The sequence below is a fragment of the Anneissia japonica genome, unplaced genomic scaffold (assembly GCF_011630105.1).
Source record: "Anneissia japonica isolate Jap-2015-1 unplaced genomic scaffold, ASM1163010v1 scaffold288208_len475333_cov186, whole genome shotgun sequence".
Classification (NCBI taxonomy): domain Eukaryota; kingdom Metazoa; phylum Echinodermata; class Crinoidea; order Comatulida; family Comatulidae; genus Anneissia; species Anneissia japonica.
In genome coordinates this window covers 259,309-275,192 of record NW_022728199.1, presented here as the reverse complement: position 1 = coordinate 275,192, position 15,884 = coordinate 259,309, and the positions used below count along the sequence as shown (strand labels likewise).

Here is a 15,884-nt window from a genome sequence, read left to right as displayed (position 1 = left end):
TATGCAATACAATAGTGGTATGTTTAGACAGGTGTGGACATGAACTCGCATCCTTGGTGCCCTGGGTGAACCCTGTCGGACTCGCATCCCTTTTAGCCAACATGTTACACAACAGTCTTGAGCTTTCTCCGCATCACCTGCTGTCCAAAATGTGTCTGCTTCTTAATCTCTCTCACATGTTACTGGCGTAATTTCTTACTGTACCATCCATTTTTAGCCGCACTAAACTCAGACTTGTTTAGTCAGTGTTTTATGTAATTTCTATACCAAAATTGCGACTAGTACAAATATTTCAAAGTTTATTTTACGTTCATATAAACTCATTGTTTTTTTTAGCAGAATCCATACCTTCCAGACTCAACTATAGAGGGGGCTATTGCATTTAGTATATTTGGATAATGTCATTTTTAATCTTTTGTTTTTTCAGGCCATCTGATGCCAAGAGTAAATTGACCCCAGCTCATCCATTGGAGTATTCTGAAAAGCATGTAAGCATGGCTACTGAAATACTGTAGTGATTTTTTATGCTTTATAGTATTAAAGCCAGAAAAAAAAAAGCCAAAAAAAAAAAAAACATTTTTGATATTTTGTAAACTGATTTTTTTAAGACACAAAGAGAGTGTTTAACGTTTTAATTACAGATTTTGAATATTAAAAACATGGAGGAAAAGTTCGGAAAAAGGGTGGAACCGAAGAAATCCGAATCCAGTCCAACATTTTAGAATAAGTGAAATCCGAAACAAAATTTACTCTCACTCAGTCATAAATTCACTGACTGAAATAGACATCTGATAATTTGTAAAATGAATCAGGCAAATAATAAGACATACTTAACTATACCTTTCTTCGAGTAGGATGTTAAGAATTAAATTAATTTAACAATTTTTGGATTTGTCGCTTTCCACATGCCTAAACACATTATTGTTCTGAACATCATTCATAGAATATGTGAAACCTCAAACTTATAGGGGAAAGTAATAATTTATATTGTAGAAATTACAGTGTGAATATAAAAATATAGTATAAATAAGTATAACTAATATACATTAATTATTTTTATCAGTATTCTAGTAGAAACATAGAAAGGGGGAGTTGAATATGTGTAGTCTCAAACTTATAGGGGACAGTAATAATTTATATTGTAGAAAAGAAAAATATAGTATAAATAAGTTAATATATCTTGAGGATATTTCCCACACGATTAAAATCGTAACGGTACTGGTTTGGTCTACAGGAATTCGTGTTTCGTACAGGTCATTCCATTCATAGAAAAAGTCTTTATATTGGAGAAAACGTACCTGTCGTTAGCCATAGTAATATACATTATTTTTATCATCAGTGTTATTGTAGAAACCAAGAAATGGAGGTGGAGAGGGGGCCCAGCTCAGACAGTATCATATGAACCAGCCTGACACAATTTGTTGTCTGTGTGAGTTAAACGCTGAAACGATAGGTCTGCGTCGGGGACAGGTGTGTCGTTGAATATTAAACATGTTTATTCTCACGATGACCTAAGGACTGTCCGCGATAATAAATCACGTTGGGCTGTGTCGTACAACACCATCCAACACACTGAGTTGGCTGTTAGATTGAAAGTAGGGGGCCTAAGTTTCTACTAATTCAAGACTATTCTGAAGTTTTCTGTTTTTTTTTTTACTTTTCCTTCTTTTTTTCAGTATGTTGAAAACCAGCAAGAAATCACCATGCAGATGCTACGAAACACACAGGGACTTCATGCACCTCTGAAGCTAAGGTTAGAGCAACACATGCTCAAACAGGTAAGTGCCTCCTAGCTTACTGATTATTATTTTTTTAACTACCTAATATACTGAGTATCATGCTTCTTCTAATTGTATTGTGTTACTCATGGTGATGCCTACGCCGGCTGACGTGGAAGCAATTAAAAAAACATTCATTTTTCAAACAAATTAAAATTACAAAATATTACATTTCTTGAAACAAGTTTGAGATTTGGAATCCTAAAAAGCAGAGCTTGAGGGGGACTAAAAAAGACAGAAAAAAAAAACAACACTCGATTGAAGAAAAAAGAACAGCACAAGACCTGAAGGAGGAAAGGGGTGACGAGACTGGTGACAAGACCAGACAAACAGACAAAAGACAAAACAGACAAAACAAGGATGCTTAAAAATGCAGATTATTTTAAAAGGACAAATAAAGTGAAAGAGTTTGTAATAGGGATCGGTGAGGGGTAAAGGGAAAGGAAAATTATTTTATAATCTGTTTCTTCAGTCTCGAACTGAGCTTTTCTTAATACTGTTCCTTAGTAGAATTTAAAAAGGGGTTGGGGAGATTGTTCCACCAGTATATTAGATATTCTGCTGGAAGGAAGTGGTTTTGTGAAGGGGAAAATGTAGATGAATGGTAACATGTAGAATTGTCAATACAGTATTGTATTAAAAACATTATGCAAATATAATTGTGGGTATTGGGCTACCATAAGCCTACCGGCAGACTTTAGCTTTCACCCAGGAGTGCTGGAGTCCGTTCTAATTTTGTTGGGAGACTATCACTCACTGCTTGATAAGATAATGGGGTAAAAGAAACTTTCTTTCATTTGAACTTTAGATACCTAAAGGACCTTGTATTGCAAGTACAAATGTTGGTCTTGAAACCTTGACCGGAGAAGACGAAACCATTGATGTCAAGGATGTTTTTAATGGCAAGTATCCCAATATTATGACATTTTTATTTCCTTTTTATTTCATCTGTTTTCAACACCAAAGCCATTGCCAGTCCTTCTTCCTATCAGCCATTGCTCATCCTTGCACGAACCATCATCATTTCTCAAACTTCTTCAACACATTTAACATCTAATTAGACATTGATCAAAAGAAATTATATTCCCTGATGTAGTACCATTATAAGGGTTTACTCTATGCAGAGAATATAGAAATTGTAATATTTAGAGCCGAGTACTCACCGCGCTTCACGGTCTTCGGCTGACAAGATTCTGTTGGGAACACAACACCATGATGCGCACCAACGGATCATTCTTTTAATGACGATCCGTTCAGGCAGCCACCGACAATAAGCAGACGGTGTCACGTCATCAAGCGCCCAATGGGAGTGGAGTTCGTCAGCCTATGGTCGTACGTCGTATGACGCAGTGAACGCCCGGCTTAACTGCCTTATTTGGATTCTAATTTCTAAACGCTGATGCTGAACTGCATCATGATTTTCTGCACACGCTGCAGAAATCTTTCGATCATTGGTTTCAATCTCAGCTTCTTCCACCAAACTCTAAATCTTGCTTGATGTCATTTTCCTAGTAGCTTTAAATAGATCTTTATTTAATGCCTTTTCCGTGTGGGGTTCCAATTATAAAGAAGTTTAAGAATCCATTTACTCCATGCATGTGGCAAAACATTTCTAGTTGACTTTTTCTCGAAATGGATGCAAGTTGCGGTTGTTTAGTCCTGGATCTGATAGTTTTATTGGAGATATGTTGTGACGAAACTGTTCGCAGAAACTTTCTTTGGCATCTCATATCAAAAGCGTCAAATCTTGCTTTGTCTTTTTCTGAGAAAGCCCAGCATTCAGCAGCATAGGGAAGGGTGAAGAGTAAACACAATTGTGAAGGGTGAAGAGTAAACACAATTGTGTTACAAAATTATATTTTTTGTTAAAAGTTATTAACATACTTTATATACATTTTTAATATTAAAAATGTTTCCTCTGGTTTCCTCTATATTGAGTTTTTGGTGTTTTTTGATTCTGTATTAAGTCTTCTTTAAAACAGTGTTTATTTGATGGAAATTAGTTGGGTATTATTGAAGTTATGGATATTTAAATTATTGGATATCAGCCATGTAGATTTTGAGGAAGCATTTCAAAATCAGTAGTTTATTATTGAGATTTGTATTACAAAAATAATTTTAATATTTTTTCAATGATTAAAATTTTGCATAAAAGTTCAATTTATCTCCTTTTATAAAATGCAAAAACATGAAAATCTTCAAAATTCTAATTCTAATGATGAATGGTTTGGGTGATTGTGGAAAATTCGAAATTGTGACAAATGGAGGGTTTTGCCAGAGCCTGTCAAATACAAGTTCTTTAGAGAAATTTCTTCAAATAAATCAATACTCGCTGTTATTTTGTGGATGACAGTTTCGCCCAACTTTCAGTTGGGTTTTGTCAGGTCTGAAGAACTGTCAGTTGGGTTTATATTTTTCAAGTTTATTGACTTGACACATAGAGTTAGTTTCTTGATAAACTTTTCACTTACAAATTCAAACAATCCCCCTTAAATATCTTTCGTTCACCATTTTTCCCAAAGCGAATTAATTTTTCCCGCCCTGTCAAGAAGCATGCCGATTATGTAATTTGTCGGCATTCTCAACAGGCTTTCGCTGTCTCACAAGATTTCATGTGTAGGGCTAGTCTAAGTGGCGTAATACATGCGTCTGCCTCGTCGTTAATATATAGGAAGTATGGCAAGAGATTGAGTGTGTCGCAACACCATTATCTTTCCTGTGGCGCGTTCACTTAATGCGTTCATGCAGAAAGTCCATTGACTTAAAATTTTTCTAACCTTGTCTACTACTCACAGTTAATTCTGCATGAATTTGAATAAAATCTACTTTAAATTCTTTAGTTTTTACAACCTGAAAGTATCGATAACTTTATCAACGAAGTCGTCTTAAATCATATGACCTTTACACTTGTCGTACGTGGTGTCCTGTGCAACAAACATTTGAATGCAGTTTTGACCTTTACTTTCCTGAACATTATATTGTATTTTTACCCTTTATTTACTTGTCAAATTTCATTCCATTTTTTTTTTTCAAGCTTATATTAATTTTACAACATAATTTTAATCTTGATTTTCATTTTTTTTTTAGCTCCTTATGATGCTGAGGTCATGGGTCACCCACAAGCAATGATGGAGAGGAAACTTGGACTGCTATGAACACCACCATCTATGTTGAACCAGCTTTAGTTTAGCCTTTCACGTACAGGCATCTTTTCCTATTTGTCTGAAATTTTATTATTTTGGACTACTTCAAATATGTTAAACTATTAGTATGAAAATTAAGTCAAGTATATATAAAATGTCGGAGTGCTTTAGATGTGCACTCCTGGAATCAAGATTAAGAAATGGACTAACAAGTAAAAACTCAATACTGAAATGCTAACTCTGTATTTAGGAAACCACAACATGTCATTCAAGCAGTTCGTTTCTACACGTTCACACACTGTTGCTATTAAACAACATAGTGCGCAGACTTCAAATCCAACAGTGAGCCCTCATAATTCGGACTGTTTAGTATTATACTACGAACTGCTCAGTTAAGTAACATGCTCATGGGACAGATGTTGCGCTACAGTTTTTTTTAAGCCAATAAAGAGAATGATGTTAGCTATAGCTCACATCCATAGCCATTAGTGATAATTTCGTCAATCAACGAATCAATCTCCATTCGTTGTCCATTTGAGCACTTGAAGATGCACTGCTGTCTGCTGATTGTCGATGGAAGACTGTCATCGACAATCATTAGAAATCATCTGTTACGCACATTGTTGCATTTAATTCTTCTCCAGACTTAATAATAATCGTGAAGTAATGATGAAATATCGTGAAGTAAATTTGCTGGTGTTGTAGTTGCAACAAGTACTCAAATGACAGTTTCCATTCCTCTGTTTTTATGATGTTTTACTACAGTAATTACTTCATTATGTTTGCTTGAAATGTCACAAAAGTTAGAATTACTGTTGGTATAATTCCACCTCTGATATAAGCCTACCCTCAGTCTTACTCCCAATTTTACGTACTAGCCTTCCCTCGGGCAAAAGTCCAGGGTACAGTATGGTTTGAATGAGTACTGTAACTAACCATAGTTTTATAAACAATCTAAAAAGAAAATGAAATATATTGGTTTTGAATTAGGCATGCAGTACTGAAAAATTACCTTTTGATTGAAATAGGGATTCCCCGGGTATAAACCAACCCCCCTCCCCCTCCCCCTCCCAACATCATCCCAATTTTGTGTTGAAGGGGGTGGACTCTTTACCTTTTAATATGTTTAATTGACATTTTTGCTGAAATGTTGATGACTGAAAAGAAAGTAAAATAATTGAATCTCATTATTAAAATATGTGCACTTTAGTGTTTTTTTGTATGTTTTGAAGGTTAAAACATTTATTTACAGCATAATGATGATTTTGGAACCCTTAATGTTCTCTAAAGAAGTGTTGTAAAACCTTGGGTAGTGGAAGGGCTTTGTGAGAAAAATTCTGCAAACAACAATTAAGTCAGCACTTGGCATTGACGTCCAAACAGAAAATGAATACAGTTATATTTGAACAAGTGCCCCACTTTTAATAATTATTATTTGGTGTTTCATTTCATTCATTGCTTTAGCAGCAAAAATAAAATCTTGAATCTAGAGAACATAAGCAGTATAAATCCGTGAGGTAAGCAAACCAAGGTTCAGAGAAATGCATTGCAAAATTTACGAACATCGTAGCAATTTACGAACATCATAACAATAGAAAAAACGTACCTATGCAAAAAACGTAGTATGCTGTAGAAATTTTACAGAGAAAATAACCACATAGAGGGCGGTATCACATCCATTAATTTTCATCATAAAAGTAAAACGAGATAATATCAATAATATGGATTCATTATTTAGCTGATAATCAATTTAATGATGTGCTAAATAAAAAGTCTATATCAGCAAAAATTAAAATATAATGTCTGTTTCAATATTGGCTTGGGTGTGTGGTATGTGACAAATACGTATAGTACTGTATCTTAAATCGAGTACTGTAGTAGTGAGATCTTCTATTACAGACATTGACTTCAATATAAAATTAATTTCGGTTACACGTCGTGGTATAGAGGCTATATGACAGTACAACGATACCGAATAATTTTATTTATCAGTCATTTTATTAGAATTGTTTGCGTCGATCTCGTCAGTATCTGTCATAGCGCATCTGAGCTCTTACGAGAATCGATGATCACAAACATTACTAAAGATTCCAGCGATTAATTATACAGTACAGTATATTATTTTTATATTATAAACAATTATAAGCATTATTCGAATAAACTCGCAGACGTTTATTGTTGAGAAGGGTTTTGGAGGGAGCCTTTTTCTTCGTGTAAAATGAATAGGTATATACCCAAATAAACGCCCCTTAATTTCACTGTAAATGTGGAACACGTAATTACCGTCAAAATGTGTTATTGCATGTTGTTGAAAGATTGATCCCAACCATGGCTCTAGAAAAAAAAATGTAATATTACTGGAGTAGAACATTATTAGAAGGTATTCAGAATGATGAGGAAAAATAAATGCTTCGCGAAGCGTTTTTTTTTTTTAATACCGTACTCGCGCGAATAAGCGCCCGGGCGCTTAAAATATTTTTTGCACTTTCTGAGGGGTGCTTCTTTAAACAGGGCGCTTATGAAAACAGAGTGGAAATTGAGGGGCGCTTATGGAAATGATGAAAATCGAGGGGTTCTTATGGGAAATTATTAAATTCAAGAGGCATTTTTTGAAAGAAAAAAAAATTAGTCCTATATAAGGACATTACGAATGGTGGTTAGGCGGAAAAGATGATCGTCCAGAGAACATGGCTCATGACAAGAATGTGTGAATATTTACATAACAGCAAAATAGCAGATGCAATTAGTGGTGGTGGGTAGTGGTTATGCTTGTTGACGATCGGCCCGATTAAGATTAGCAGGATGGCAGGATCATTGTATTTTTTCTTGAAAAATCAGATGAAAATGTGTTAAAGGTCAGGGAAAAAAAGAGGAGTAGGACTAGACGCAGGGTTCCCGGAACGCCGCCCTCAGCGGCGAGTGCGAAGCACAACTCGGGCTCAAAAGTGGAACGTGAAATTTGGATATGTTTTTGTAGTCAGATTTGCGAGAAAAACTTCAGCTACCCGTATCTGTCTCTTATACACATCTAGATGTGTATAAGAGACAGGTATAATACTTAAACAAGTTACATCTGTAACTTAATTATCCTTAGTTTTTTTTTTTTCTTATTTTAATTTATTTCTTCCGAAAGTGTACTTTCTATCACATATAATTCCACTGTCTTAGTTAGGCCTAGTCTTATGCCTCATCGTCCCCCGCTACACAGTACATCAGCAGCCCCTCCCCCATACAGTACAGTTTGCTAGGTAACAACGTGATTGCACCTTCCTTCCCAGGTGTTCATGTAACATTGACATAATTGTTAGCTAACCAGTTGTGTGTATTTCTTTGTGAAAATGAGTACCGCGGCGTACTCATTTTCACAAAGCATTTGCATCTCCTCTTGGAAAGAGGGATTCGAAATAATTGTCTCCATATCTTCGCTAATTGAATTAATCACCGTAATTTAGCTTACACATATGAATTTAGGGAGCACTTAAAATGTGAATAATCATTTCACTACCCGACAAACTCTGAACTTTATTAATTCATTAGGCATAATAGTTTCATGTTGCTGTACTATATACTCCAACATCACTGGCGCATGGTAACAACCAACTGACTGCAGACCATTTCCGGTCACACATTACTCTCCATAACACAGCACCCCCTAGTTCCGTCACCTCTGGGTATAGACAAATATGTAAAAAGAGTAAAGTTGGAAATATACTGTCTGTCCAGGGATCGAAGCTCTCATCTGTCCAAGTGATAATATCCTCATTTTGATATTGACTTATTCGCGCAAGTACCGGTACGGAACATAACCTACGGTATGTATACGGTACCTTATAAAGGCATTCATCAGCATAATGACAATGAAAATAAATATTAGTATATAGGCCTCGTAATGAAATTTTAGAGTGCTTTCGTGCAACTTTAAAAAAGCTCAATTTATCATCAGCCAAGAAACTGAGAAATACGGAGAAGCCCTACATAAAACCAAGTGTAAGGAGAAACGAAATAGGTTTATCACCAAAACAAGTTCATAAATTGTCGGCGACACCAAAGAAACAATGAGATGTCTACAGCCGTGTATTCCGGACACGATAACATTGATGGACAGTGTTGATTTTACTGACGTCATCAACGACGTTATAAACTACTGAAATTCGTGCAGGCATCCAGTGATGGATGAGCGTTGGTATCATTGACAGTACACAGCAGTCGGTCCAGATTTCGTTTGCGTTTGCGGTATTTTTAGCAGCAGTAGGCCTAAAGTATCATAATTCCCCCATTATTGTACCATCACGGGTCCTATAATAGGCCTAATTAGTAGGATCTCAACGAACGCGTGCCCAACTGATGACGTCAGCATCCAATTGCTGACGACATCCTGAATGGTGTTATTGAGACGTCCTCGTGGTTGATTGTCATCAGGATCATTCATTTTATTTGGTTTTAAGTAATTTTGTTAGTTATTTTCAAGTGCAGTAATGTCAAAGGACAAACGTAATAGAGCAAAACAGATTACTAAAAATTGCTATCCTTAGGATCGGGCGTCTAAAGCCTGGTTTCCATACAATCGCTACATTGTCGCTTCAGTGCAATCGTTGTACTGCGTTGCAGCCAACCGGCCAATCAGCGCATCACCGAAAACAGTCGACGATAGCATGTAGCGTTTGTATGGAATCAAGCTAAAACCGAACTGATAACTACTGTTATCAAAAAAGTCTTTACCCGATAAATCAAAACAGTAATTTTCTGAAAAAAACATTGTACCAAATTTAATTCAAACTTAATAATAATCATGATATTACAGGCCTGTAGCGTGGGGGTGGGGGTTAAGGGGGTTACGACGAACCGCCCAAAAACTGGAGAAGGTCCGCATTTAAAAACGAAAAATTGGTATTAGTTAATAGGCCTATATTTACAGTGTTCTCCAGAGTATGTCGGAGATGAGCATCCACTTTCCACCGAAACGAACCTTCCAGTGGCGGCGCCAGGATTTCCCCGGCGGAGGGTCCAAGGTCCCCGACGGGAGGGCTGATGTCCCCGACGAGAAAAAAGTGGGCGTGGTCGGGCGCCTCTAAAAACCTTTCAAAAGTATGACAATTTAAGGGTTTCAAAGGCTTATTTAATCGATTTTAGAGTCTATTAATATGTACAAAATACATATAATTTTTTTGAATTTTTTTTTCTCCCCGACGAATTGTGGTTTTTTTCTCCGACGGGGATGCCGCCACTGGAACCGCCCACAAATTAAGTCACGCTACGGGCGGGCCTGTATTATTAGTTCACATATATTTGTGTGGAACATACACGATGCTGGCGAAAGCTTGCGTATAGTGCTGCCAGTATTCATTTTAAACAAAAAACCATTAAAGAACAGGCCCGTAAAAATGTTCCAAAATGATCTTGATCTTGATAGTATACGGTACTCCGGCTAGCTGGAGTATCACTCAATGGTTGAAAAGTGGCGACAGAGGAGGGACTAGTCATAGTTAGCAATTTGCTTACAAAAGCAACAGAATTATTAATTGAGGTAGAGGAATATAAAGGAGGGCGTTCCAGTCTTTAGCTGTGTTGGGGGGAAAATGAGTGATTTGTCTTGGCCTTTGGTAATGAAAGGGGGTTATGGTTTCTAGTGCACCTGGCAGTCGCTGGTCTGTTGAATTCCATGTGGTTACTTGATCATAATGTTGATGATACGATGAAAATGATGATCATAATGCATTGCTACCTGGAAATTGAATAAATTGAAAGCAGGCATACTTACGATCTCAAAATGATCCCTTAATATAACAGAAATATGTACATAAGTATATATAAATAAAAATATGATCATGATGATGATTATGACGATAATGATGATGATGATGATAATGTATTGTTACCTGGAAATTGAATAAATGGAATACAGTACAGTATAAATATATGGATGAAATAGTAATTGGACAATAAATATTACTTATTTAACGCAGCAAATGGCCTCAGCTGCTGGTTCTAAAGAGATTGGCGCCACCAACGGTACATAATTCCTTTAAAGTTTTTTATTTCGACGATTTGTACACAAAAATGCAATCATGGCCGAATTCGACACGATATACGAAGAGGACAGTGAGGAAAGTGATGTTTACCCGGTAGAAATGAGTATCAACACTTTGCCAGATCCAATAATTATAAGAGGAACTGGTTATGTCACCGTGTAAGTTAAAATTGTAATTAGTTAGTGTGTTGTAAATGCCGGTTTGATCCAAGCCGTCGAGCTAGGCCTAGCTAGGAGGCCTAGCTAGGGTAGGTAGGATATAACAATACAGCAGAGTAGTCTAGCCTACAGTAGGCCTAGGCCAAGTAAACTGTAAGTAGGGCCTAGCCTTAGCCTACTAAGACCTAGACTAGCCCTATGCCAGTTGTGGATCGGGGAAAGAGGAAAGTTATTATAATCGCTCTAGAAGTTGTCTGGACGCTAATGAACTTTAGTACTCCACCCTAACCCTAACATTAGGATAGCAAGATTGAAGTTGAGGTTAAGGTAGGCTTAGAGGTGGAGTACTAAAGTGCATTAGCGCCGTTGTCTGTATGTATGCGCTAGGCCTAAACCGAGAGTAACTAGAATCATATCGATCAACAAGAGATAATTAAATTAGAATGACAGACAGACACTGACTACTGACTACTGAGCACAAATTTGTCAGCATTTGTCCAACAATACTCAATCATTCTATTCACAATGAGAGACTTTAATACTAATTAGGAATATATTATTGTTTATGTAAAGGCTCAGAGCTTTTTTTTATAATTTAATTTTTAAATTGCAATTTGTCTATATTTCTTGTTTATTATTAGCTATGCAGTATGTTCTATTTACAAAATTGTTTATAAATAAATTATTAATTGACTTTTATATATATCAATTTAACAAATATTCATGAATCACTAAAATTTCTATCAAATGGCATTAGAGGATGTCATATAACTTATAACTAAAAGTGTACCATGTGCTTTTTAAAAAAAATTATTCATATACAAAGTACTGTTATTATCACACTTTTCAAAGTAAAGAAGTTCTTGTCATCAGCATAGCTCAGTTGGCTGAACTGCAGAGTTCAGTGGCGGTACGCTGGTGTGTACGCTGAACCATGGAGTTCTCTTTAGTCCTTTGGTCAGTTCTCATCGCTGCTTTTGTGTTTTGTTTAGCTGGTGGGCTGAAAGACAAGTATAAAAAGTGCACCGTCTTTCAGATGAGCGGGTTAAGCTGTTTGGTCCTGTGTGCAAAATGGGCCACATGCATGTTACAGAACGCATTGCACTACTATAAAAGAATAGGGGATTGATTCTACAGTCGACCCTGCTCAATCAACACTAGAAGGACTTCACTAGAAGGAAGTCTTCTTCTGGCTTTTGTAGGTTATCCTCTGGTGTTTGCACCGTCCAAATCAGTGTTTAATCAAGAGATGTGAAAACGATACAATAAAAACTCATTACTGTACTATTGACCCAGGGAACAAGCTTCCTTAAGCACCAAGATTTTACACCCCATGCTTCCTGTTCAGATAAGCCATTAAAAATTGTTTCCTTTTCATTGGTACTATAAAAACTTGTTGATACTGGATGTGTTAGAGTGTTAAATAACATTGCCAGTTATGATACCAGGATTTTTCCTTATATGTAACAACTTGCAATTGAATAATTAAGAGTATGTATCCTTGGAATTCTGCTCAGAAAAAAATCTGTGGGTAGATAGCACCACTCCTTTGGGATATCCCTGTTAAGGGGACACGGACACCCCTATTTAGGGGCCACTTTTTTGGTCAAAAAATGAATGGAAGGTATATTAACACCACAGACAACCCCTATACAGGGGTCACCTCTATAGTTAAGGAGACACATTTTTTTTGGTCCTGAAGATGTCTCCTAATAGGGGTTCTACTGTAATTTAGCACCAATATCCACACAGTATGTTAAAATTCATTGGTGGTCACTCAGATGATAGAAGGACTATGTTTTCAGTGAAAATGTATATTGGGGAAAGTGTACTGAATGTTTTGTGGAGTGGAAAGGTTTATGAAATTACAAGCGGTTACAAGCGGCAACCATTTTTAGCACGGAGTATTCTGGATTTGAGGTTAAGCTGAAGTCCATCCATGAGGATTACTAATTGTCTAATCTTGCTGATAAACAATATTGATTGAACAACTTTGAACAGAATTATACGGTAGGCCTACTGTTCAGTCCTGTGTCTGTAGACATTTCAACATACTACTGTACTGTACCTGCTTGCCTACCATTAAATTGTAGGCCTAGTGAATGGTCATTGAATAATTCATGTGGTTAGTCTTGTTTTCCTTTCATTATGATTCAACCAAAATAATACGGATATTTGATCCCAAGTGAAGTTCCTTCTAATGACTATTGTTTTTAGTTTGAAAGTAATTTCACCAGTCAGATGTTTGCGGCTGACTGTTCTTTAGCCATTTTCATAGAGGTTTTAGCAATATTATGGTAAAATACCAGTAAACTTACTGACATGGATCATTCACACCAATCAAATATTGCGATAATATATATATGCCGTAATATAAAGCCTTTCTGTATGAATAGATCACGCATACTGAGAGACTGCCATTGATTAATCTTTTTTTCATCACTGACCGAGGGCATGCTTTATTGTTTATAGAAAATTGCTAAAAAGAGGTGTAATATTGGCAGGAATGTGACCTGCTTTCATTTTAGCCACACTCCACAACGCACCATAGTAGAAATAATGCAGTAATATCTACAGTAGGTCCGAGATAGAACATAGCGTCACCCCAATGTTGCGGCTGTGGTTAGTTCTGAGCTTTTATACAGAAGGCATTGTTGTGAATATTGTGGTACTGTAATGTACAGGGTTGTAGCTGTAGAAAAATAAGGATGGGTGGTACTATAGACTTATTAAGGTTGGGTGGGTGATAACATTGGTATAAACTCAAATTAATATTAATGAGTGGATTTTAAGGATGGCCAAGCGGGTTATTAATGGTGGGTGGAGGGCCAGGAAATAAGCTTTAGACTGGGTGGAAAACTTAGAGACCGGGTGGCCCCCTTCAATCTCTGCCCAGCATAACTACTGTACATCCCTGTGTAGCTCTGTCCGAAAGTGCCTTAAGCGTGTAATTTATTACTGCTGAGTTTAAGAAATCTCATTCCTGTTCATTTTGTCCTCTTTCCTTTATCAACATGGATTCAGGCATTATTCTCTGTTGCCAAGATTGCTGTCATTTCCAAGAATTTCTGCATCTCATTTTAAGCATGTGATTATGTTGCCTGATGCTATCTGCAATAATTAGCATATTTTTGTGATGGGTTAGATTTCATTTGTGTGGATTCTTGCATCTAGGGATGCAATTCCTATTGTATTTCACTATTGAAGTGTGATCAATAGTGTGATTATTTACTTGAGCCCACATAAATTATGTAATGCCTACGGAAAAGGTAAAGATCCTGCAGACTGAGTCTCTTTACTTGCTGTCTTACTTTTAGTGTGCACATATTTTTATTCTATTTTATATATTATTTTATTCGTTTATTATTTTATTTGTACTAACGAACAGCGATAACAACCGCCACTAACAGGTTAAAATATATAAAAACACAAAAATGCATTTATAAAATGTTTATGTAAAATAGATATAAAAAATACATTAAAAAGTACTAATAACCTTTGATTTAAAGATATATAAACTGTCAAAAAAAATATCAATATCAATATTGGACATACTATAACCACTGTATCACTTAAAACTATAAAACATAAAATACACAAAAAATAGAAAGTAAATATACAAAAATATAAATACAGTTAAGAAAAAAATGTTATTAAAACTATTAAAAACTACAATCAGGTGGAGGACAGTCAGAGCCGTGGGCCCCTAGGGACCTATTCTGAAATGTCTTGATTATCAACAAGGACCGTGCGAGGTGTTGTCACCTCACTGTTAGTCAGAAAATTAGTCCCTATAATAGCAAACATGAAAAATGATTTACTTATATAATTGTTTTTGAGTCTACATCAAATGTTTTATTTTCATGTTTAAATTAAGTTGCTGTAAGTTAAGTAAGTTTAGTATGTTATTTTTGAATTTCTGAAAACACTTTGAAAAAAAAAATTACCTTAAAAAATAAAGTAAAATTTTTTTCTACCAAAGTCAATTTGTGGTTTGAAATGTTATAAAACTTATATAATTGTTTTTGAGTCTACATCAAATGTTTTATTTTCATGTTTAAATTAAGTTCCTGTAAGTTAAGTAAGTTTAGTATGTTATTTTTGAATTTCTGAAAACACTTTGAAAAAAAAAATTACCTTAAAAAATAAAGTAAAATTTTTTTCTACCCAAGTCAATTTGTGGTTTGAAATGTACATGCCTGCATCCAAGGTCGATCGACATAAACATATATTGTTTGGAAACCAGTAGGTCCACTGATAAGTGTTAGATAACTTGGTATAAAACATACTCCAAATAACGTAAGACTTGTCATTGTGATTCAATATTTATACATGAATCATTCCTGATGATGATCTAATAAAAGATCAAAATATTGAACAATAGTCTTAGATATGATTACTCAAAACATTTCTATCATGAAAGTTATCAAATATATAAAAAAAAAAAAAAACCTGAAACCCTAATTTCATCAAAAATATGACTTCAATACATATTAGTTACACCCAAACAGAATTGGCTTATTCTGAACAACAGTCTTAGTATACAGTACAGTAATTTACTCAAAAAATTTCTATCATGAAATTTATAAAATTTATCAAAAAACCTGAAACCATTTCATTAAAACATGACTTCATTTTTCTTGAATATATTTATTGTTCTACAACATAATTTTACCAAGATACCTCACATTTGAATTTACATACCATAGTCATGCCTGCTTATTATTAATGTTATTGGATACCATAATTATCACATTTAAAGTGGGACATAGGCTA

The 15,884-nt window shown here is 35.4% G+C and overlaps 2 protein-coding genes across 2 annotated transcripts in view; both read left to right on the top strand.

Moving 5' to 3' along the window:
- Positions 1 to 350: 350 nt before the first annotated feature.
- On the top strand, positions 351 to 6,710 carry LOC117114034 (proteasome maturation protein-like). The gene is made up of 4 exons (XM_033257566.1): positions 351 to 488; positions 1,677 to 1,778; positions 2,587 to 2,680; positions 4,866 to 6,710. Exons 1-4 carry the CDS (start codon positions 399 to 401, stop codon positions 4,931 to 4,933), a joined length of 354 nt encoding a protein of 117 aa, XP_033113457.1. The 5' UTR covers positions 351 to 398; the 3' UTR covers positions 4,934 to 6,710.
- A 4,245-nt stretch (positions 6,711 to 10,955) lies between these two features.
- Positions 10,956 to 15,884, top strand: part of LOC117114028 (cysteine-rich hydrophobic domain-containing protein 2-like) — a 31,993-nt gene continuing 27,064 nt past the window's right edge. The window contains exon 1 of the mRNA XM_033257558.1: positions 10,956 to 11,108. Coding sequence (XP_033113449.1) covers positions 10,987 to 11,108 — 122 coding nt within the window. The 5' untranslated portion in view covers positions 10,956 to 10,986. The remainder of the gene's footprint in view (positions 11,109 to 15,884) is intronic.